General features: G+C 48.4%; 1 protein-coding gene across 3 annotated transcripts in view; it reads left to right on the top strand.

The window, feature by feature from the left end:
* Window positions 1–23,787, top strand: part of LOC138528751 (von Willebrand factor A domain-containing protein 5A-like) — an 880,743-nt gene that overhangs the window by 672,609 nt on the left and 184,347 nt on the right. For all 3 annotated transcript variants that reach the window (XM_069640621.1, XM_069640622.1, XM_069640620.1), the window contains exon 14: window positions 4,651–4,859. In XM_069640621.1, the coding sequence (XP_069496722.1) occupies window positions 4,651–4,859 (209 nt within the window). The remainder of the gene's footprint in view (window positions 1–4,650; window positions 4,860–23,787) is intronic.

Raw genomic sequence — 23,787 nt, forward strand, 5'->3', positions numbered from 1 at the left:
TAATGCATAACAGTTGGGGAGAATTCTCAGAAATGTGCTAATTCCTCTCTACCTTAGAGACCCCCAGCACTCTTGCTGGACTCCAGGACTTTTACATTTTTAACCTGGAGAGAGTGAGATCTTTTCCCCACTCTCTCATGTATTTTTCTGTGATTTGTGGCTTTGGAGTCTGGCAAATTCCATAGGCATTATCTTTACATTGTGACACACAGCACCTTCATTGCAGTGGCACAGGGAAGTCTCTTAGATTTCCCAAAGGTTTAAATACCTTCACTTGGACAAACTAATGTTTCCAAGAGCAGTGAAGTGAAATTGACTTTACTTACATTTTGTAACTGTGTAGACACAGCACACACTATCTTACAATAGGGTGCTGGAGGGGTTACTTAGTATCCCGTTTGTCTAGTTTCTCATGTAACAATGTTATGTTACCCTTCCTACAATTAATGGCGGGTGGCAGTGGTTTACTTTTTACTACCATTGTTTTCACCGTGGGCTGCAATTGCAGCCTTGGTAAAGCACCCATGGGTGCCCATTTTATCAAAATGGCCCGGTCTTCTTTTTTTGCCATTTCTTGTCGGAATGGTCCTTCTTGAGATTTACTCTGCGTGCCAAACCAGGTTTGGTCCCTTTGCGCGTTTTGTTTTTGGCAGGATTCACAAGTGAAGCCTGCCTCTGGCTCCAGTATGTCTGGCAGGGGCAGGAAGTGAGGGAGGTGCCCGAAACTCCATATGCTTAATCCCCTTGGTTACAGGCATGCACCCAAAGGTGATTGGCCGGCTGGCTGTCCGGCAAGGACAGCCACCCTGCTGTGTGATCGACAGGTGGAATGAATGGGAGAAACCTGCATAAAAGGAAAGGCTTTTTGGCTTGGAAGGCAGAGTCGACCACTGGACGAAGGAATCCGAAGAAGAACTTGACTAAGATGCCTGCTGCAACTCCTGGGCCGTTGGTCTGCCCAGTGAAGCCCTGCTGCTGTGCTGAAGCTCCAAATTCGTTTAGACTAGAGAAGCCCTGCAAGGATGACTTCTCCCCTTTAATTGGTGGGACCAATCAACTCCAAAGTGAACTCGTTTGGACATCCTCTCGGAGCTGGCTGTACTTCCGCTGCTGCTGCTGCTGGAACCGAAGTGTCAGGGAGAGGAACACCAAACGGAGTGCATCACTTTTAAGACGGACCCATGCTGAAGGAAGTTCCTCGGACTCCCTTGAAGCAGTACTGACCAAGCCTGAGCCACCACAACAGAGTGCTGGACCCCAGGTGCGAGGGAAGTCCAGAATGGTATCTGTGAGACCGCAGTGATGCTATTTGCTGAGACGCAAAGAGCTGAAACCGTGAAGTGCCCCTGACCGTCCCATTGCAGTGCAGGAGTCCCCAGACGTCCTCACTCTTGTCCTTTCGACTGAGGACCAGGAACAAAAGGATATGCAGAGCTGCATAGGAACAGAAGCTAGCTGGAACCACATCTTCTAACCAAAGGTACTGTAAAGTTTGAGAGGATTTACCTCTTGTTGTTGTAGCCTTACTTGATCTCAGTTGAGGCTTGTCTTGGTTGCTTCTGAGAGTTGCTTGCATCTTCTACCTCTCACAAGCCTCGCAGCTTGTGGCCCTACATTGATTCTACTTTTTCTACAAAGACTTCTAAAACATTGTGCAAGACTTTTCCTTGCCTACAAGAAGTGCTTCAGCTCATCTAGACTTTTGCTCAATTGACATTGGTTGGCCTGGCTCCCTGAATAACTCTTCTTTCCTCTGACATTGGGCCTCATTCCGAGGCTGGAGATAAGGGTTAACGGTCACCGTTAATGGCAACGGTGACCGTTAACACTTACCACCATATTCCGAGTTCCCTTTTGCGGGTTGGCATTTAACGCCTGCTTTTAGCAGGCGTTAAAAATCCAACCCGCAAAGGGACCTTGGAGAAAATTACGGCACCGTAATTTACGGTGCCGTAATTTACTCCTTCCCCATTCCCATTGAGCCCTATGGGGGCAGGAATGGGGATGGGGAACTGGTATGGTGAATGGGGAATTACCGGTCCCTCCAACCTTGGAATGGACCGGTAATTACTCCATTCACCATGCCGGATTTCCATGGAGTAAATAGCTCCATGGTTGCTTACCATGGTGCTATTTACTCCATGGATAGCGCCAGCCTCGGAATGAGGCCCATTGTGTTTACCTTTCCTTCCAGGAAGGGGTTAGCTTACTTTGCATTGGGGGTTCAAAAGTACATACCTGCTTCAGAATAATTGTGTGATCTCTTGTTTTATTCTATAGCCCTTTTCTTTGCCATGCTTTTCGGTATTGTTCTAAATGCACCAGTGGTATATTAATGTCCACAGTGTCCTAACTATTTAGGTCACCTAAGGGTGTAGGAAGTGTCTGCGTGCCATCCCCAATGGGTATTTGCTGATTTAGAGAAACTGAGTGTGTATTTTGGAGTGTATTTGTGTGTTACTTATATATTGTCCCTCCTGAAGAAGGCTTATTCAGGCTGACTGTTAAATTAATCATTGTTTAATCAAGAAACTTTGAGTATAGTGCTTATTTGGATACTTGTCACTGTGAATCTCTGTGTAACCACCCTACTGCTCACATTGACCCCTCTTGAGATAAGCCTCACTGCTCAGCCACACTACCAACCTGTTTAGTACAGACTTATACCAAAGGTTGGGTTCCTATTGCCAGGAGGACAAGATTGTTGTAGTGTACCCAAAGGGTACTGCTCCAAATCTTGCCTAACAATATGTCCGGTATCCTCTCCCGGATTGGCTTTGGTGGTTATGCGGTTCTCTGCAGCGGTCTGATTAGAATTGAGGCTTTATAGTTCTAAACTTCGGGAGCATGCTCTTAAATCACTAGTCGCCATCTAGGACATCTGCCATTTTTTTAATGTTTGTTTGGTGAGCTACCTATTTTCCTTTCTGGCTTTACAGGAAGAAGGCTTTAAGCCTGGGCACTTTAGAATTTGTGACCTGCTTACTTCCCTTTCTCCTGAGTGTTTCCAGTGTGGGTTTAGAACATAAATGTTTTATATTTGCCTGACCCCCGAATGCTGGGTGAATTTTCTTTTTGACTGGGTGTATCTCGCCCCTGGTTCCCCAGAAACCAGAATCAGGATTCCATTGTAGGAACAAAAGGGAGTCCTTGCAGGACATTGATGTTGTGGGAAAAGGGTTCTTACAGCCTGTTTGGGGCTTTCATCGAATATCCTGAGTCTACACTTCCTGTCTGTTTGTACCTCGCCCCCTGGCCCGAAGAACCAGAAGTGAGGAGCTCCATTAAAAGAAATATAGAGAGGGTCATTGTTAAATAAGCTGTGGGGTGGAGGCAGCATATCACCTAGTTTGTGGTCACCTATCCCCCTCCATAGGTACCTTAATTCCTGATGGAGGGGTGTCGCTAAATGTGACATCTTCACTCTTCTAGAAAAATGTTGCCTAACATCCTTAAATACTTTATTTGAAATGGATGTTAAATTATACAACTGTCTTCCATATTTAGTAACCCAATGATTCCTTTTTTCTGCCTGTAATTCTTCAAACAAGGTCCAAACTATAATGAAAATCTGACAATTTGGAACGGTCTGGTTAATGAGGCATTGCTTTACTTCCCTGAATTTTCTAAAATGATAAAACCTGAACAACCGCATTATCTAGAGACTATTTATTTTCAGAGAACTAGGATCTAATCTCGGGAACATCAGGCTTTAATCTTCTCACCTCATTCTTCATCCAGGCAGATGTCGGTCAACTGATTCAAGTCAATAATTAAATGAGATGGTTTAATCAATAAATTAATACGGGTTAAATTATCCAATGAAATAAAGATGACTGAAGGACGAATTACAAATGGCTCCATAAATCTTCAATGCTTTCACGTTTAAAGAGAACTCAATATTTCTTGAAAAATAAACTATATTATGCTCTGTAGGAAACTGAGGATTTAGGAATCATTAATGCTTCAGTTTGAAGGAACTTTCCAGAAATTAATTGCTGGATATTCCATCTTACAACCACTCTTGTATTCACTTTGTGCCAACCAGGAGCAAGTGACAGAGAATGTGTCAACGGAGAACTAGAAGATCTAGATTATCCAATGAAACATTTTGGTGAGGGATCTTATTTGTTTATTACACTACCACGCAAGCTAGAAATCAGGAATTCCTTGAATCACCAAAGGTCCAGCACTGGCGGGGTGCACTAAAGAGTATGATGGCTATGTAAAAAAACAATGTGCACATGAATGAGAAGCCTTGTTTTTTAAAATGTATTTTTGTACATGCAGTTAAGACTGTGCTAGAACACCATTTCTTTTTAATTTCTTCTTTTTTGGCATACCTTTACATGTTAAGCGTAATCAAATAATGTATGCTTGTGTACAACCTTATGAAATTCAGATTGACAAATACATTTTCAAGATAACACCACAGCGTTCTTCTGCCTTTGATTTACAGATCAAAGTATTTCCTTCATTCCAATACCATATTTGCCAGCAAGAGATTTCAAGCAGACTTACTGTTGAGCTATTCTTCTTTTTTGCCTGTCAGCCCCTAACTTATAGGGGAGGGCATTTCCAATCCCTGCAGTACTTGATACATTGCCAGTTTTCACAGGTTAGCCTGACCTGCTTTTTGTCTCATTCCAGCCTTACAGTTCACCGCTTAGCAGCAAAAAGCGTGCTGAGGAATATAGACCAAAGGGATGGCAGCATGTCTGATGAAGTAAAGAAGAAAATCTTGGAAACCAGTCTTCAATCTGGGGTCATTTCATCACTCACTGCTTTTATTGCTGTCAACAAGGACCTGAAGCAACCCATCCAAGGCCCTCTGACACGGAGGAATGTTCCGTTGGCATGTAAGAAGGGACTGGGTAACATGTTTGTCAGTTGATCTAGCGGAGGGCATCAGTACATGTCATGGCTGTCACGCAGCGGTATCTGGGGATCGTAGTGTGGATGCAATGGTGTATTTAGGTAAATAATGACGGAAAAATATGTAGATGTGGATGCCTAATTAATGTATGATGCTTTCACATTTGGTGTTGCTGCAAAATAGGTGTAAGCTAATACCTTCCAACTTTATTTATCAAATGTACGACAAACTTTTGGGATCTCAGATGTGGTTCGTCTAGAGAAACTTACATTAATGATATACGTCTAGCTTTGTTTTGTCCTCTTGCCTGTGCTTTTTGCAAAGAGGTTATTTAGGTAATTGGTGTGATCAGGTTTTAACATCTGGATCCAACTTCCCTGCTTGGTTTAATTACATAAGTAAACATGTTGACATTGGATAAATAAGATTGGGGTGTTTGGTCATGAGATTGGGTAGGAGACAAATAACTATACTCTGTGGTGGGAGAGTCCTCACCTAAATCATTGGTGGTAGCTGCAGTTTATTTTCTTTTTTAATGATATGGAGGAAGGATGTTCTTTCTTCCAGTCACAGCAATATTTGTCATTGGAAATGCTGTATTTTCAATGGAGCAACAATGCCTGCAATGAAAGATGCAGTCATGGTGGACATCAGAGTTCAAGATGCCAGGGAGGCAAACATCAATCCATGTTGTGGGATACCAGTATTAAGGAAGATCATGCCTGCACAGTACTAAGATCACTGACTAATCTTTGATGGACCTGCTGCAGCTTGATGTATGCAATCTGGAATTAAACTACCACCAGTAAAACAAGTAGGAAGAATAACGATTCACACATAGCAGATTTTGCAAGGGCCATATTTATGTTATGATTAAATAAATCATCTTTTGCTTTATAAAAAAAAGAGCCTTTTGCAACAACACATTGTTTTTAGACCATACATGGTGCTTTTCAAGGCAAAGACATGATCAGACCCTGGTTGGGGTCCCAGAATCTTTTTTCAAATGGACTTTCTCTTGGGTTTGTAAATATTGCTGACAAAATACAGCCTCTTGGCTCTAAGCTACTATATAACTCTGGTCTGAGGATCTAACTGTCTCCTGACTAGGTCCTTGCCTAAGCCTTGAAAAAGCACCATTTATGGTGCGAAGAATGTCCTAACTGTTGAATTCCTGACTGAGTAATGCCACATGCAATTTAGATTTGCTGCATCTTTTCATTTGTCTATTCACTACTAAACCTAATGATAAGTATTTTGACAAACTGAGAAACTAGGAAGCACCATGAGCGTTCTGGAAATGGTAACCAAGAATTCTGCCAGCACAGCAAAAACATACAACAAAGAATGATAAAGAATGTGCAGTAGCCTGGTGTCGAGCACTGGGAAGCTACAGCCCCCTGCTTTCTCAAGCTTGAACCCAGGTAATAGTAGGCAGTGTCTTTGGGCTGCTCCTTGCGGTCATGTGGGAGTGACAAAGATTTGAGGGAGATTCTTTGGGTGACCGAAAGCCAGTGTAGGCTGCGTCTCATATTAGAGATGTGGTGAGTTTTAGGGATATTTAGGGCTGCCCTAATGGCGTTGTTTTGTGTTACTTGCAATTTGTTTAAGTTACGTTGGCTCGTCCCTAGATAAAGTGCATTGCAATAGCCAGGTTTTGACATGATGAGGGTTCTAGCAAAGGTAGTGCAGTTTACGGTAGTCTGGAATGGTCAACAGGCGGTGATAAGTTTACACATGCTAGGAAACACAGGGTACGGTACAAGAAAACAATCTTATGCAAATAAAAACAAATGCCTGTAGTAGATGCTTATAGGGACCACGTGAAACAAGATTCACATGTCAGGGATTCATCAAGGGCTTTGATTCACAATGAGGACCTCAAAGGCAGATGCTCGAGCCTAGGCTACTTGTAAAATGAAACTGCAGCATGCTTTCCAAATGCCCACACTTTTGGTCCGACTAATTGGCAGTTAATGTTGGAAGATTTCAAGCATGGAACCTCACACATTGTGATTGGAGCCAGCTGCCATGGACCATGGGGTAATGAAATTTGCCAACTAAGCAGTGAAAAGAGACAATTGGACTGTGTGGGAGAAAGTCTGAACCCAAGATAGCAATGCATTTTCTAAGTGACCCACCGTGGTTCGTGATAAATTATGGGTACTGGGTTGTTCTCAAGCAGCACTACATGTTGGACACATTGCAGTATCATCATATGTGACCAATGATGTGAGACAACAGGGGCGATAGTATGCCTACTTGGCTACCAGTGTAGTTGTAAAAGTTGCACACCATTTGTACCATGGCTAAATTGACTGTAGTGCAAATATGTATTGTTGTAATGGCATATACCTCATCTTAGATCTTCTCTAAATCCAGCTCTCTCTGAAAAGGTTTTACGCTACCAAATGGCACTGCTCTGTATTGGCACCACTCCTCTCCATTTCAGGCCACTACACCAAACACGGGTGCCAGTACGTACGGAACAAGCTGTGCTCCTTGACTGCTGTCCTTTTTTCAACGACTCAGGATGCTGCTTGTAAGGCCAGTAGCATAGTGTAAGCTAAAATGTATTGCACCATGACTAATACCCCAAAGTCCTCGAGCTTCACAGCCTGCTCACACTGCAGGAGACATGTTGGTGTCTGATTCCCCACAAGGTGTGTTTTTATTACCTAGAGGGAGTTGACAACACAGAGGATTGCAAATTCTGACAGTCCACACACTCTAAGGCCCTTGGGGAGCGTGCAGCCAAACTCTTTACTTACCATCACAAAGGTTCAAAAAATACACAAACCAGTCGCAGACGTCTGATTCTTCATTGAAGTTCGCCTCATCCCTTAGTGATGTCCAGGAGGATGCCTCTCCAGGTAAGTACTACACAAGTCAATTGAAGAAATCTTGCTGTCACAGTGACTCCAGACAATTTATTTCATCACTAGAAAGAAAAAGGTCATCACTGTTGTTCCAGGGATGCTGATGAAACCTTGGAGGACTCCTCAACTTAGTGGGGAGAGGGAGGTAGATTTACCCACTAAGTAGGGCGACCAGACGTCTCGGTTTTGCCCGCACTGTCCTGGAATTTGGTGCTCTGTCCCCCTTTCGCAAGACTATGTTTCCATTGGAAACTGCAGTGGTCCCGGTTTTTGGTAGTAGGTCTTCTTAGCTGGCAGGCAGGAAAGCTCAATCTCGCACAGAAGAAATGCTGCATTGTACAACTTAAGATAATGTTAGTTTGTGATAAATTAATTATATGTGTTTATTTGAACAGTAACACTTAAACCTCCTTCTCCTCCAACCGCTACTGAAGTGTAGTGCCTTGATAGCCTCTTTCAAGAATTAGTCCTACTTTGTTAGTTGCCCTGTCCCGGTTTTTAACTTTTTAAATCTGGTCACCCTACCACTAAGTCTTCCTCACCAAGAGACAGTGGAATGAATTCAGACTCATGATGCTGGACATCTTTCCCAATGCATTTGTGATGGTGGTGCCACAATGTTTTTGAAGCCAGCAACCTCTGTGTCATCTTCGACTCCACACTCTCCTTCTCTCCTCATATATCTGACGTCTCTAAGAAGTCACACTACCAGCTGCACCTCCTCAGAGGTATTCTTCCCTTCCTCTCCTTCCCCCAGAAGCTCACGGTCTCCAGAGCCCTGGTTCTCTCGAAGCTGGACTACTGTAACAGCCACTATCTTAATCTGCCTGCCTCCACTCTCCGCCCTCTGCAACTCATCCAGAACAGGACTGCGAGACTTGTCCTTGGCCTCAATCCCAGGGACCGTATCTCTCCAGGACTGAAATCTCTACACTGGCTCCCTGTGGCTGCGAGGATTAAGTTCAAAACCCTCTGCATTGTCTACAAGGCCTTCTGGGGCCTAAATACCTTCAACTCTCTCTTCCTAAATATCTTCCTTCCCGAGCCCTTTGCTCATCTGTCTCCAACTCCCTCCGGGTCAGCCGCTTCTCGAAGCAACGAGCTGGGGGTCTTTCTCTCTCTCTGCGGCAGGGGCCTCCCTCTGGAACAGCCTTCCTGCCTCCCTGAAACTTGAGGAGAACCATCTCTGGTTCCGGAAGCACCTCAAAACCTTCCTCTTTGCTTCTGCTTTCTCTCCCCCTCTCCCCTGCTAAATTCTTCACTGAAACTGCACTCAACCTGCACCTGGGTCACTCTCACCGACCTCGGTCCTTGGCCCAGCCACTCTCCACTTGCACTGCCTCCCTGGCAACCCCTGCACTGCGGGACTGTCTCTGTATCCCTAAAGCCCCCCCTCCCTGCACTTGTCTGCACTTACCTTGCACTTGCCACCAGCTGGCGCTATTTATTTATTTTTTATTCTACTTACCCTGTTCTGCACTTCCCCCCCTCCCCTTCCCCTTGCACTTTTCCCTTCCCCCTACCCCTGCACTTGAGCGATCTGAATGGCACCTGGCCTAGTAGGATCATTGTCTGTCTTCCCCTTGTTCCCCCCTCCCCGCCTCGTCGCGCCTTGATGAAACACCTGTGTATAGGCGCGTTACAAATGCCATATCATATCATATCATATATCATAGCAGGAGCACCCCCTCAGTATGCAACTGCATGCCTACTGGCTTGGTTCAGCTCCCTCTGAGACTACTCCACTCTACTGTTGCTTGGTGTTCTGCCTTAATGCATTGAGGCCTTGGCGGTCTTCGGTGCCATTCACAAAAGCTGGTCCTTTGCTGAGTGACGCTCCAGCATCTAGGAGTGAGTTTGTCTTAAAGATGGGTCAGATATTCAATGAGGAATGGGACAACATATTCTAAGGGATTTAAACCCTGGATTTCGGTCAAGGGGCAAGACTTTCCTGAGAAGTTCTACAATTTGGATGTGGACCCCGACGATTTGGTGTCTGGCTTGAGAGATGCTAGTGGGTTGGACACCTCTCCTGAGACTCGCATTTTACAAGCTCCCTCTTAGAGCTGAATAGCATTTTTGGTGTTTTGCTGCCTCTTTTTATGGGCCCCTACTTGTTTTGCTTTCCCCCCTTTATTTATTGGGGTTTCTAATTTATTTTCGGTGGTCAAATGGACTTCTGCTGAAGTCCCGCTATCACTACATGCGTTTTTACCTTTCAGGATATATAATATTGGATTGCCCAGTCGCAAGCCTGCCTCTTGGCCACCCCATTTTTGCACTAAGGTGATGAATGGTTTAAGGGAATAGGTTGGTGGAAGATTATATTTAATTTTGGCTTCGCCAATGGTGCAAGTAGATTTAATGTTTTAGTAACTTTATGGTAGCCATTGTGGGATTAGAGGGTCTTTTTAAGTCCTACTATCAGCCATTTTGTATACAGGCCTTAAAATGGCTGTTCTGCTCATGTGGACCCTTTGTGAGCCCAAGATGGCGGCCTTCACAGTGGTTTAGAATGGTTTAGACCAGTTCTTGGCCCTGGGCTGGCCACTACACTTCCTGTGTAGGTGGGCTTACATATTTGGCTTTTTTTAGGCCAAACTGATTGACTGGCCCCCAAAACCTTCATTTCAAATCCCCTGAATTGATTGGTGATCTGGCAGAAGTATGCTCCTGTGAGTGAAGGAATATATTATTCTGGAATGTTTGGATGTGTGCATGGAATGTCAGGGTGGAAAGTCGGTGGGGCGTGGGTGAGTGTTCCTAAAGTGGCAGTTGGAAGCAGAGCTTGGTTAGGTGTGGAAGGTCCAGTGTTTTCTGTGTTCATACTTTCTTATTTACATAGTACTGGACTTATCTTCAGGAACAAGAATAAAGGAACTTACCTACTGACTGTGGTTCCAGCGTGTCTGTCATTGCATGAAACCAGGTCACTTCATTGGCAACAAGGCAGTCTTCTGTAGTGAAGGACAGTACAGGAACAAGGGAAGGAAGCTGTGGGGGCAGAAGCCATCAACTTCACAGCCACGGGTCCCATGCACACCTCACAGAGAAATGAGCAGGGATGCCCGATTCAAGGTGGCCAGTTGAGGAGATTGTTTAGCTTGTGGGACCAGAAGCAGCATAGCGCTGCAAGGAGTGAGGCGTGTGAGTGCTGCAGCTGACAGCCGGATGGCAGAATGCGACGACCGGCGGTGTCCAGGTGTGGCACGATTACCAGGGAGGGTGACTTTGGGTGTCAGCGGAGTGCCACTGGCATAGGGGGCAAGCCATGCGCTTAAGCATCAACAGGCATGCAGGAGACCAGCAAAGAGGCTGCGCTGCAGGTTGTGCTGGGCAGCGTCAATATGGCTGAGATGGCATGTCAGGATGCAGCGTCAATGAGGTGGAGCTGCAAAGGAAGTGGGGGTGAGATGTATGGTCAAAAGGAAGTGGAGGAAAGAGCAACCCAAGAACAGGAGGAGGTTGCAAAAAGGAAACAAGTGATGTTGGGTACATTTGCCCGAGGTTTGTCAGGACCACCATGGGGAATCATCCTGAAGAGGCATGTTAGTCAGGAGGCCACCAACAAGGATGCCAAGAGACTAAAGGGGTGCATGAGCCCCAAACGCAGAGACAAAGAACTGGTTAGGCTGGTTGATCCCCAGGAGTGCAGGGTATATGATGAGGGTAGCTTGACCAGTGTATATGTGTGCCCATCTTGTGACATATTTTTCACAAATATGCAGGAATTTGATCCAGATTTATGGGCTCTTTTTGAAAGGGTATAAGGACCCTTGATATTAAGGAGGAGTAACTTATGGACCGTGTCAGTGTGATCATGCAATAACTGTACCATTATGTGTTGTTGTTTGTTGTTTGTATGTTCTGTTTTGGAAGGTTGGAACTTTTGCAGATGTGTGTGTTTTATGTGCATGGGGGGGTGGCAGGTCTCTGGATGGATGTGCCGCCAACCTCTGGATGCCGGGCCGATCCAGAAAATGATTGCGGTTGTGGGGTCATATGAGTATACTGCCATCATCAGAATGCCGGGTGGATCCAGAAAATCATTGCAATTGTTAGTGGTAGGGGTTCTGGCATTGCTAGGATATGGTGCATTGTTAAGAGGGGTATTCAAATATGCACGGCTAGGGTACGGATGCTAATGTAACCCAAGTTCTTTTGTTCGCTGGAGTAATTATATTTGTTACTACTGAACACCTAGCACTGGTCACAGAATTTTGAGATCAGTGTTCTGTTTTGGGGTGAAGTCTACTTTTGGTGGTTAAGATCTTGAGGTGCGGGGCGTGGCTTGGCGCCAATGAGAGCTGATGCCTAAAGGCAGCGCTCCGCTCCGATGGGAATTTTAATTATAAATGTTTAATTTAAACGCACCTTATTTGTGGTTTCCTGGTGCCCCGTCCTGCAATTTGTGAGCAGCCCAAATCCAGGGGCTCTCTTATGAGGACGGCACTCTCTGAACGTCATCTGAAGAACGTCCAGAGGGCAGGGCCTAAGCCGCATCATCCCGTGATTTCCAAGCTGACGTCTCCCGTCAGCTGGTCGACGGCAGCAACGCGGGGACGCGCTACATGTTGGGAGTGCTGTTTTCTCTCACAACAAAGGATTCTGAATGCAACTATTAATAATAGTACTCTAGGTTGTTGAGGTAATCTATCACTACCATTTAATGGTATACTGAGTGCTACTCTCTTCCACAAATAATCCAGCAACAGAGAAAGGAGAAGATAAGATGGATATTCCCATATATATTACCTATGGCTAATAAAGGACAAACCAAGGAAGTTTGTGTATCACCTCCCACTACCCTAAAGAGACAGAAGAGTGAATCTCTAAGAAGATATAACAGACCCAGTCATACAGACCATTTTAGCAGAAATCAGAGCTTTGAAACCCTTCATGGAGGATACAAAAGCTAAGCTACAACCTCTTGATAATAAATGGTCTGTTTTTGAATCTCACATGAATGAAGTCGAAAAGCGAGTTAGCAATGCAGAAGACATCTCTATTAAAGTCACTAACTTAGAAGCGCAGGTTGCCTCCCTACAGCAACTAACTGAAAACCGTGAAAACAGAAACAGAAGAAACAACTTGCACATTATAGGCCTCCCGGATGGAATTGAAAAAGATGATCCTATAGCCTTTTTATACATATTTCTTCCTCACATTCTTAGCCTACCGCCCTCTGTGCAACTCAACATCCAGAGAGCTCATCTGTCAGGGATGGCACTCTATTAAGATTGGCACAGGACACCCAAAAAGGGTTTGGGTGGTTGTGCCTAAATAAAGTGGACAGAGAAGCACACACACAGCTGAAAGGAAAGAAAACGAAGAGTAGGCAATAGTAGCAAGGAGAGGTACAGAATGAATTCCCTCTTGGGGTGTATGCAGATATAGGAAAAGAGTATTCCACGAACCTTAGGAAATACTCAAGCCTTCTGCACAGTTTGCTATAACAGAGGCCCACGCTGTTTGCTCATGACTTGGAACAGCAGCTATGGGTGTCTGTAATGTAGAAACGAGACAAGGGAAGGGGCAGAGGTTGACTGATGGGAACCAACAGACAAGCTCTGTACAAAAGGGTCTACAAAACAGGACAAGAGAAGATACTTACAGACAAATCCAGGAAAAGGAGGTTGATAGCAAACTAGCAGAAGGAAATGAAGGGAAAGTCGTGTAACAGGATAGGATAGCAGAGGACAATAAGGAACAAGGTTGAGAGCTCAGAGGAGCAGGAAAGCAATGAGCAAGCCCACAGGAGCAGGGCTGTAAGGTAGAGAGCCCAGAGGGAAAGGGCTTAGGGCAGCAGAGTAAAGCAGGCTGCACGGCAAGGAACCCAGAAGGACCGGGCAGCAAGGAGTGAGCCCTGAGGGGCAGGGGCGCTGACCGTAGAAGGTTGCAGAGGGACTGTAGAGGGCTGCTAGGCCGAGAACCCAGCGGAAAAAGCTAGGTAGTAAGCAGCGGAGCGTGATCAGCTGCAAAGTAGGAAGCCCAGAGGACAAGGGCTGTAGGCAGCCGGAGTGAGGCAGGCTGCAGAGCAGGAAGCCCAGAGGACAAGGGCTGAGACTGGAAAGCAGCAGAGCGTGATCAGCTGCAATGTTGAAAGCCCGGTAGGGCAAGGGCGGAGGCTGGAAGGCAGCAGAAACGTGATCGGCTGCAATGTGGAGAGCCCGGCAGGGCAAGGGCGGAGGCTGGAAGGCAGCAGAGCGTGATCAGCTGCAATGTAGAAAGCCCGGTAGGGCAAGGGCGGAGGCTGGAAGGCAGCAGAGCGTGATCGGCTGCAATGTGGAGAGCCCGGAGGAGCAGGGCTGTGAGGAAGAGAGCCTGGAAGGCTATGGCTGTAGGCAGCGAAGAGTAACAGGCTGCAAGGCAGGAAGCCCAGAGGAGCTGGACTGAGGCAGGGAGCCCAGAAGGCTAGGGCTGTAGGCAGCAGGGTGTAGCAAGCTGCAAGGCAGGGTCCAAGCAGGAGTGATGGTAAACAGCATACAAAGATCCGTAGAAAGACACGAAAGGTGGAGGAAGGTCTCTCAATGCAAGAGGCTGAGCCACTGCAGGCAGCAGCCTTTTATACTGCCTAGCCCAGCACAGAGGCAGGCTAATTGGTTGCACCTGGCTAAGCACACCTGCAGACAATCGGCCACCTCCCTCTTTGTTCCTGAGTTGGTGGAAGCAGAGCCAATCCCTAGGGCTTCTGGGGGGTGTAGTTCCTTTGACGACCAATAGGAACAACCAGGAATCGATGCTTATAGCCAAGTGCATTGTGGTATGCGTAGTTTGTTGGAAAAAATAATAAAGCACCAAAGTCTCGCAAATGGGAAATAAAGTCCCCAAAGTAAATATAGATTGATCCAAGAGTCTGTTGTAAATAAATGATAAACAAATAGTCCATATTGAGCGCAAATGGATGCGCCCATGGCGCAGGCATGACATCATCGAATTGGCCCCAGTAACTCAGCCTCCAACTCTCGCAGTCCTTCCAGAATTATATTAGCCGTTCTGGACTTCTGGACTTCATGCACATTACCCTCATCATTCAGAAAGTCAGACAACTTAAACAGCTAACATGGGAAGGTAATAGGGTTTTTATTACCCAAGATGTCTCCAAAATAACGGCTGCAAGAAGAAGAGATCTTATAACTTTCCGACCTGCTTTAAGGCAATTTAATACCAGGTATGGTATTATCCACCTTGCTATTCTGAGAGTTACTTTAAATGGGCACACTTCAACCTTCCATAACACAACGGATCTAAGACACTATATTCAATCTCACGAAAGGTCCGATATGGGTATCGGTTACCAGACATTTGGTCGAAAAAAAAATGGTCGAATTTTTTGTTTTTTTATTTTCACATTTTTTTTTTGGGGAGGGGTCCCCCCCAACCCCCTTTTTTTTCTAAAAAACCCTTTTTTTCCCTAAACTAAAACCTAAAAAATATATATATAAATAAAAAAAAATTCGACCATTTGGTTTTCGGCCGAATTCCGTCGACCAGATGTCTTTCGACGAAATGTCTTTCGATGAAATGTCCGGACACCATACTTCTAACCACATCACATGAACAAATTCTACAAAGATAGGCGTTTCTTCATCTTAAAATGTAACTTTTCTCATCGGAGCGGAGAATGATGGGCTGTCCTTTTTCTTTTTCGGCTCTCGTTCCCCCATTTCTTCATTTTTGGACATAGATTGGTGTGGCTGGTCCCTGTTAGCCACCATTCATTTGATCTTTTTTGTACACAACTTTTTTCAACCAAGATTCATGCCTTTTTTTTGTTTGGCTTACTCCTTTCATGTTTTCTCTTAGCCTGCTAGACATTTGTTTATTTACACATGCTAACAGGTTTTTATGCTTGAAAGTTACTGTTTTATTTAAATTACGGTTTATCCTTGAACATATCTATTCGAGGGGATTCGGTCCTCCGACGTATTCCATATATATGACATGTAATCATCACAGCTGTGTTGCTTTGGAAAATCTTCTGCGTCCTGCATCAATGACGTCGATACGCCACCCTCGGACCTCCTCCGACGGCTGACGTCACTGGATGTTATAAGTAGGAAGCACAACGCCCGTAGCCTCAGTTCCGTTTGTTCCGCGAACGTGTTCGCTTCGGAGATCTTGGCGCGCCTCGAATCTTTGGAGTTTCTGTTCTTTCTCGGTTCTTCGAACCTGTTCGTATTGTGAAGAATTTCTTTGTGAAGATGTCTACCTCGTTTTCCACCCCGCGTCTGGGCTTTAAGAAGTGCGGGAACTGTGGGTCCAAGATGTCGGTGACAAACTCGCACGACGCCTGCCTCTGGTGCCTCAGGGAGACCCATGACACGGATGACTGTGTCAACTGCCAGTCGCTCACGTCCAAAGCCTTGCGGGAGCGCAAGACGAAGTTGTTGGTAGGTAAGGTGGCCAAGCCACGGAAGTCGAGGTCTGCGGGGCTTTCGACGGACGATTCGAGGGGCGACTCATCCCTCCTGATGGGGACGAGAAGCGTTTTGATGGTTGGGCGAAGATAGTGTTTTCTTCAGGGGGTATGGCTCTTCAGGCAGCCAACTCTGTATGTGCCTTGTCACATTTCACGCACAGTCCGTGGAACTGTGTTTCCTTAGCGGCTGAACATATTCCCGAAGGGGACGAACGGGATGGTTTTCTTGCTATGATACAGGATGGCAAGGATGCCATGTGTGAGGCCATTCAGTCGGGTCTGGACATGGCAGATTGTGTCAGCCGGTCCATGGCGGCGAGCACCGTAATACGCAGGTTTGCGTGGTTGCGGAAGTCGGGGTTTGCTCCTGATGTGCAAGCCCGGCTCCTCAACATGCCCTTTGATCGTGTACATCTTTTTGGCAGCACGGCTGACGAGAGCCTTGAGAGGTTGCAGACCTCAAAAGCTGCAACAAAGTCGTTGAGCGCTGCTGTTCGTCAACCTCCGCCTTTTCGTCCTAGGGGACAGCAATGGAGGGGAGGTTCCTTTCGTTATTACTCATCCTTTAGTAAAGCGAGAGGAGCTGCTAGTCAAAGGGGCCACCGTAGGAGTGCCAGAGGTGGAAAACAAGGTTCTCGAGGTGCCAAAGCCGCTCGGGCAGTTGCCTCTTTGCACTCAGGCAACGTCGCAGCCACTTCAGCTCAGTCATGAGGCCTTGTCCCATGGTTTGCCGGTTGGGGGAAGGCTGGCGCAGCATCTGGTAGAATGGCGGGCCAATCCATCCCAAGCACAAGAAGTTCCTGAGGTTCGCGGTTGGCGACTCGCACTTTCAGTTTCGGGTCCTGACGTTCTGATTGACCTCCGCCCCGAAGGTCTTCACCAAGCTCATGGTGGTGGTGGCAGCATATCTCAGGAAAGGGGGGTTTCTGTTCTTTCTCGGTTCTTCGAACCTGTTCGTATTGTGAAGAATTTCTTTGTGAAGATGTCTACCTCGTTTTCCACCCCGCGTCTGGGCTTTAAGAAGTGCGGGAACTGTGGGTCCAAGATGTCGGTGACAAACTCGCACGACGCCTGCCTCTGGTGCCTCAGGGAGACCCATGACACGGATGACTGTGTCAACTGCCAGTCGCTCACGTCCAAAGCCTTGCGGGAGCGCAAGACGAAGTTGTTGGTAGGTAAGGTGGCCAAGCCACGGAAGTCGAGGTCTGCGGGGCTTTCGACGGACGATTCGAGGGGCGACTCTCCGCATTGGCGTCGGAAGTCCAGTGGGTCTCGGAGTCGGTCCCACCACTCCTCTGCCTCTTCGAGGCACTCCTGGAAGCGCCGTCATCGGTCGCCTTCCCCGTCCTCATCCGAGGACTCCGCCCATCTGCGGGTCGCTTATCCCACCAAGCATGCGACACTGGAGGAATGGGATTCCTTTGGGAAGAAAATGTTAGTGATTCTCGAATCACAGGGCACTGGTCCGTCCGCGCCTCCGAGTGGGGTCGGTCGTGATCGGTCGAGAGACACCGCTCGCACGCCTCCGGGCTCGGCTGGTCGGCACGATTCGCGGGAGAGGTCCCGCTCGGACAAGGAGAATCGTTCTTGTCATGCCCGGTCCAGGTCCCGGTCCTCGACGCGCTTGAGACTGTTTGCACCTGTGGTGTCTTCGAGGAAGACGTCGAGGCCGGTGGCGCCAAGGTCGTTGGCGGACTCTTTCGAGGCCCCGCCTCCGAAGAAGTCGTCGACGCCATCGGCACCCAGGCTGTCGAGGGACATGCTCGGGGCTCCGCCCTCGAGGCCTGTGTCGAATCCGTTGATGCTGTCGGCGCCACGCTTGACGTCAACGCCGATTCACTTGACGCCTTTTGAGGCTGTCTTGTTGGAGGTACACCGTGGCACAGTGGAACCCGCAAGAAAGGCTCTGGCCAAGGCCAAACATGTCTTTGTCCCCCATTCTGTGCCCACTTTCCACCATCTGGATTATATTTCTGAGGTGGATGAGGGTTCTGAAGATGGCATGGTTCCTGATACGGTTCCAGACGAGATAATCTCGGGACATAGCCAGATTGCGGACCTGCGTCAGTTGCTGCGCGACGCCAGTGATCTGGACACCTCTCCGGAGCTGGAGTTCTGTAGGCCTCAGCCTGGCACCCATGCAGAGTCCTCGTACCAGCGCCTTTTGTCGAGGGTCACCGAGTACTTGGGGTGGTCTGCTCCACCAGTGGATTTTCTGCAGGATGACCTGACGGATATCCTCGACCAAAGTCCACCAACTGACCCGGTACTGCCTTTCCATATGGCTCTACAAAGGAGGGTGGCGGCGGCGGCTTGGACTGCTCCGGAGAGTCTCCCAGCAGTGGCCAAGTCTTTGCAATGAAAATACCGCCCAGCCAGTAGCGACCCCTGCTACTTGACCACGCAGCCCACTCCGGAGAGTTTGGTGGTGCAGGCAGCTACGGCCCCAGCAAAGCAAGCGTCGTGTCCGACCATCCCTCCTGATGGGGACGAGAAGCGTTTTGATGGTTGGGCGAAGATAGTGTTTTCTTCAGGGGGTATGGCTCTTCAGGCAGCCAACTCTGTATGTGCCTTGTCACATTTCACGCACAGTCCGTGGAACTGTGTTTCCTTAGCGGCTGAACATATTCCCGAAGGGGACGAACGGGATGGTTTTCTTGCTATGAAACAGGATGGCAAGGATGCCATGTGTGAGGCCATTCAGTCGGGTCTGGACATGGCAGATTGTGTCAGCCGGTCCATGGCGGCGAGCACCGTAATACGCAGGTTTGCGTGGTTGCGGAAGTCGGGGTTTGCTCCTGATGTGCAAGCCCGGCTCCTCAACATGCCCTTTGATCGTGTACATCTTTTTGGCAGCATGGCTGACGAGAGCCTTGAGAGGTTGCAGACCTCAAAAGCTGCAACAAAGTCGTTGAGCGCTGCTGTTCGTCAACCTCCGCCTTTTCGTCCTAGGGGACAGCAATGGAGGGGAGGTTCCTTTCGTTATTACTCATCCTTTAGTAAAGCGAGAGGAGCTGCTAGTCAAAGGGGCCACCGTAGGAGTGCCAGAGGTGGAAAACAAGGTTCTCGAGGTGCCAAAGCCGCTCGGGCAGTTGCCTCTTTGCACTCAGGCAACGTCGCAGCCACTTCCGCTCAGTCATGAGGCCTTGTCCCATGGTTTGCCGGTTGGGGGAAGGCTGGCGCAGCATCTGGTAGAATGGCGGGCCAATCCATCCCAAGCACAAGAAGTTCCTGAGGTTCGCGGTTGGCGACTCGCGCTTTCAGTTTCGGGTCCTGACGTTCTGATTGACCTCCGCCCCGAAGGTCTTCACCAAGCTCATGGTGGTGGTGGCAGCATATCTCAGGAAAGGGGGGATTCATGTCTACCCCTACCTGGACGATTGGTTGATCAGGTTGCGCTCTCCCGAGCAAGTCCTGGATCATCTGTCAGTCACCTGCCACTCCCTTCACGGGCTGGGCTTCTCCCTCAATTTAAAGAAGTCCCATTTGACACCAACACAGTGGCTCCAGTACATCGGAGCAGTGCTCGACACATCCCTGGGGCAGTGTTTCCTCCCCAGGTGAGGGCTCATCACATTCAGCAGATGGTGCACAAGTTTCAACATGCCCAGAGTCACACAGCGTTCGAGTTCTTGAGGTTGCTCGGCCTCATGGCATCCTGCATTCTTCTGGTGCTAGAGGCCAAGTTGCGGATGAGATCTTTGCAATGGGCTCTCAAACTCCAGTGGTCACAGTCCTCCGGCAGGATGTCGGACCCCGTTCAGCTGCCGCCCTCGGTTGCCCGGGACCTTCTGTGGTGGGCCGTCGAAGGCAATCTGATGAAGGGGGCTCCATTTTGGCTACCCTGGCCAGAGGTGCCGATCGTGACGGACGCATCCCTCATGGGATGACGAGCTCATGCCAACGAGTTGACAGTCAGCGATCGTTGGTCTCTGTCGGAGTCCAGGCTCCATATCAATCTGTTGGAGCTGAGGGCCGTCAGGCTTGCCCTGAAGGCTTTTCTGATGACTCTATGAGGAAAGACTGTCCTGATCCTGACGGACAACACAGTGGCCATGCACTACCTCAACAAAAGGGGGGGGCAGGGTCACTTCCTCTGTGCAGGGAGGTGATGCAGCTCTGGTTCTGGGCAATCCAGCAGGAGATTTCGGTCTCAGCAGTTCATCTGGCCGGAAGACAAAAACGAGACGGCGGACGCTCTGAGCAGGCAGAGCGCGATCTCTCACGAGTGGGAGTTGGCTCAGGAGATTCTCCTGGAGATCTTCACCCTGTGGGGGACCCCTCAAGTGGATTTCTTCGCCTCCAGTATCAACCGGAAGTGCGAAAGGTTCTGCTCGCGGGAATTTCCTCCAAGAGGAGCCTTAGGAGACGCGTTTGTGGTGGAGTGGTCATTCACACTGCTGTATGCGTTTCCTCCAGTCCCCGTCATCCCGCAAGTGCTGCGGAGGTTACGGAGGTTCGGTTTCCGGATGATCCTCATTGCTCTGGCATGGGCCAGGAAGACGTGGTACCAGGACCTTCTCGACTTGTCCATCTGCCCTCCACGTCGTCTTCCCTAACGAGATGATCTGCTCTCACGGAAGGGGGGTCAGGTTCTCCATCCAGAGGTCAGATCCCTCAACCTTCACTCTTGGCTTCTGAAAGGTTGAGGTATAAGGATTGGGACCTCCCTGCAGATGTGATGGAGGTGTTGTTTTCGGCCAGACGGCCGGCAACAAAGTCCCTGTACCGTTGCCGTTGGAGAAAGTTCTGCGACTGGTGCAGGGTTAAGAATGTGGATCCTTTTTCATGTGACATTCTGTCTTTTTTGCTTTCTTTGGCCCACAAGGGCCTGCAAGTGGGTACCGTTAAAGGTTACCCTGCAGCGCTGTCTATATTTAAGTGCTCGTCTGAGGAGTGTTCTTATTTTAAAATTCCTTTAATTTCTCAGTTTCTGAAAGGGCTCACTAATGTATTCACTCCGTCACTGTTCCAGGTGCCCGGTTGGGATCTGAACCTTGTTCTCCAGTTTCTAATGGGTGCTCCCTTTGAGCCTTTGCATTCTCGTCCTTTGAAACTGTTAACCCTTAAAATTGTATTTTTAGTTGCGGTCACTTCCGCTCGCAGAGTGAGTGAGTTACAGGCACTTTCAGTTATGCCACCCTTCACTGTGTTTCACAAGGACAGGGTTGTCCTTATAGTTCATCCTTCCTTTCTTCCGAAAGTGGTGTCGGAATGTCATTTGGCCCAGAAGGTTATTCTTCCGGCATTTTATCCCCCTCTGACCCTGGTAAGGAAGAGGAGAGGCTCCATAGGCTGGATCCTAGGAGAGCTTTAAGCTTTTATATTTCACGCATGTCCCGGGTCAGAGTGGACGATCAACTCTTTATTGGTTACGCTGGAAGGTGCTTGGGACAAGCCGTTACTAAGCAGACTTTGTCTCGATCGATTATACTTGCAATTTCTGAACATTACCGCTTAGCGGGTACCCGTCGATAGGCTTGCGGGCCCATTCTACCAGTGGGATGGCTGCCTCTACTGCCCTGCAGTGGAGTTTTCTTATTCGTAACATCTGTGATGCAGCCACCTGGGCTTCGGTCCATACTTTTGTATGTCACTACTGCCTCGATTCTAACCATGGGCAGGATCTGGCCTTTGGCAAGGTGGTCCTTTACTCTGCAATTTGATTGGGCATGCTAAATTTCTATATTCTAAATTCTTTTGCCACCTCCTTACGTTGGTACTGCTTTGGAGTCTGTCATAGATATGGAATACGTCGGAGGACCCAATCCCCTCGAAGAACAAGTTACTCTCTTACCTGGTAACGTTCTTTCGATGGGATGGTCTGACGACGGGATACATTGTAGCCCCGTTCCACCACTGAAATAGCAGTCGAATGAGCTGTGTGAATACGCATGTGGCAGGACATATTATATCAGTGGAGCAGCGGCCTCGGAAGGGGGGCCCAGGAACAATCCCCCTGGAGACACGAAGTGGAGTGGATGCAGCAACAACACCGGTTCCAACACGGACACGGCACACCGAGTGAGCGGGCATTGGCCTGATTACGCTGGGACAAGAATAGATCCCTTTTCTTTGAGACACCGACTGAAGCGATGGATTGGCTGGATATGCAGGGTCGACCTCAGGAACCGGATGTCCAGACGGAAGCGGCTGGAGATAAGTAGCATGTTGCTGAGGCACCTGTGGTGCCATAGTCATGACATTGGGACTGGAATATAGAATAATATGGTGTTTGTGAGGAGGAAGTCATGGTATCTGCCGGCGGGTCCCGTTGAACACACTTCTAAATAGATGACTGGGAGCTCCTAGATAGCACCCTCAGAACCCAATAGTAGTACACTTAGTTAGGTCACTGTTAGATAGGTGACGCCCTGTGGGGTCCTTGTCCTCGGATACGAGACAGGTCCAGACGTGGGTAGGCCTGAGATCCAGGGATGGAGCTGGGCTATTGTTGGGGGTTGGTAGGGAGGGGGGGAGTTGTGTGCAGTGGTGTGGAGTTGGGGGGTGGGGAAGGGGGGTGTTGTTTGTGAATAGCAGGGAGAGAGCCAGAAAACGAACTAGCAAGGGGAGCATTGTGGGTAGGGATGGGATGGGGATAGTCCGAACAGATGGCATCGGGTAATCTTAGAATTGTGACCTGGAATGTACGGGGCCTTAACAGCTACTTGAAACATAATAAAGTGATGCTGTACTGTACTTAAAGAGGATGCGGGTAGACATAGCCCTGCTGCAGGAGGCTCACCTCACTAGGGAAAGGCTGGAGGTGGTCACGAGAAAATGGAAGGGCAATGTTGTGGGTGCGGCGTACTCGGCGTACGCTAGAGGGGTTATTACTTGGGTGGTGCCGCATGTGCCGTTTCGGATGCTTGGCTCTACAGTAGACCCAGAGGGTAGACTGGTGGTGGTAACGGGTCTCCTGGAAAACAGGGAAGTGCATATCATAAATTTGTACGCCCCCAATAACGACATAGCGGCATACTTGAGGACCCTTTACTGTAAAGTGGGCCCCCTGGCAGGGGGTACGGTGGTGTGGGGGGGGACTTTAATTGTACCATTAACCCCAGAATGGATAGGTCCATGGACAGGGCAGGGAAACCGGCACCGGTGGCCAAAGCGCTGGGAACCTTACTGAAAGACCTATGCCTAGAGGATGTGTGGAGAAGGTTGCATCCTACGGATAGGCAATATTCACACTACGCCACGCCACATGATTTGCACACAAGGCTAGATTACATGTTTGTAACGGCCGAGATAGTGCGAGACATAGTGGGGGCGGAATACAAGGCCCGAGTACTATCTGACCACACGCCCTTGGTAGTAGAGTGGAGACACCAGCCCCCAAGACCGCGGATCCCAACATGCGACTCAGGACTGAGGCTCTGCAGGACGAGGGGTTCCGGGAGGGTCTGAGGGATGCTATCGAAGAATACTTTGATATAAATACGTGAAGCGTACGCTCTGTGGGCACACTGTGGGAAGCGTTTAAGGTGGTAGTGCATGGGGTAGCCATTTCCAAAGCTAAGGGGCTGCAGGGGGGCATCGAAAGGGAACTCCAAGAAGCGGAAAGGGAGCTAGAGGATCTCACACGTTGTGGGAATACTGCTCAT

The sequence above is a fragment of the Ambystoma mexicanum genome, chromosome 7q (assembly GCF_040938575.1).
Source record: "Ambystoma mexicanum isolate Mex_15411 chromosome 7q, UKY_AmexF1_1, whole genome shotgun sequence".
Taxonomy (NCBI): domain Eukaryota; kingdom Metazoa; phylum Chordata; class Amphibia; order Caudata; family Ambystomatidae; genus Ambystoma; species Ambystoma mexicanum.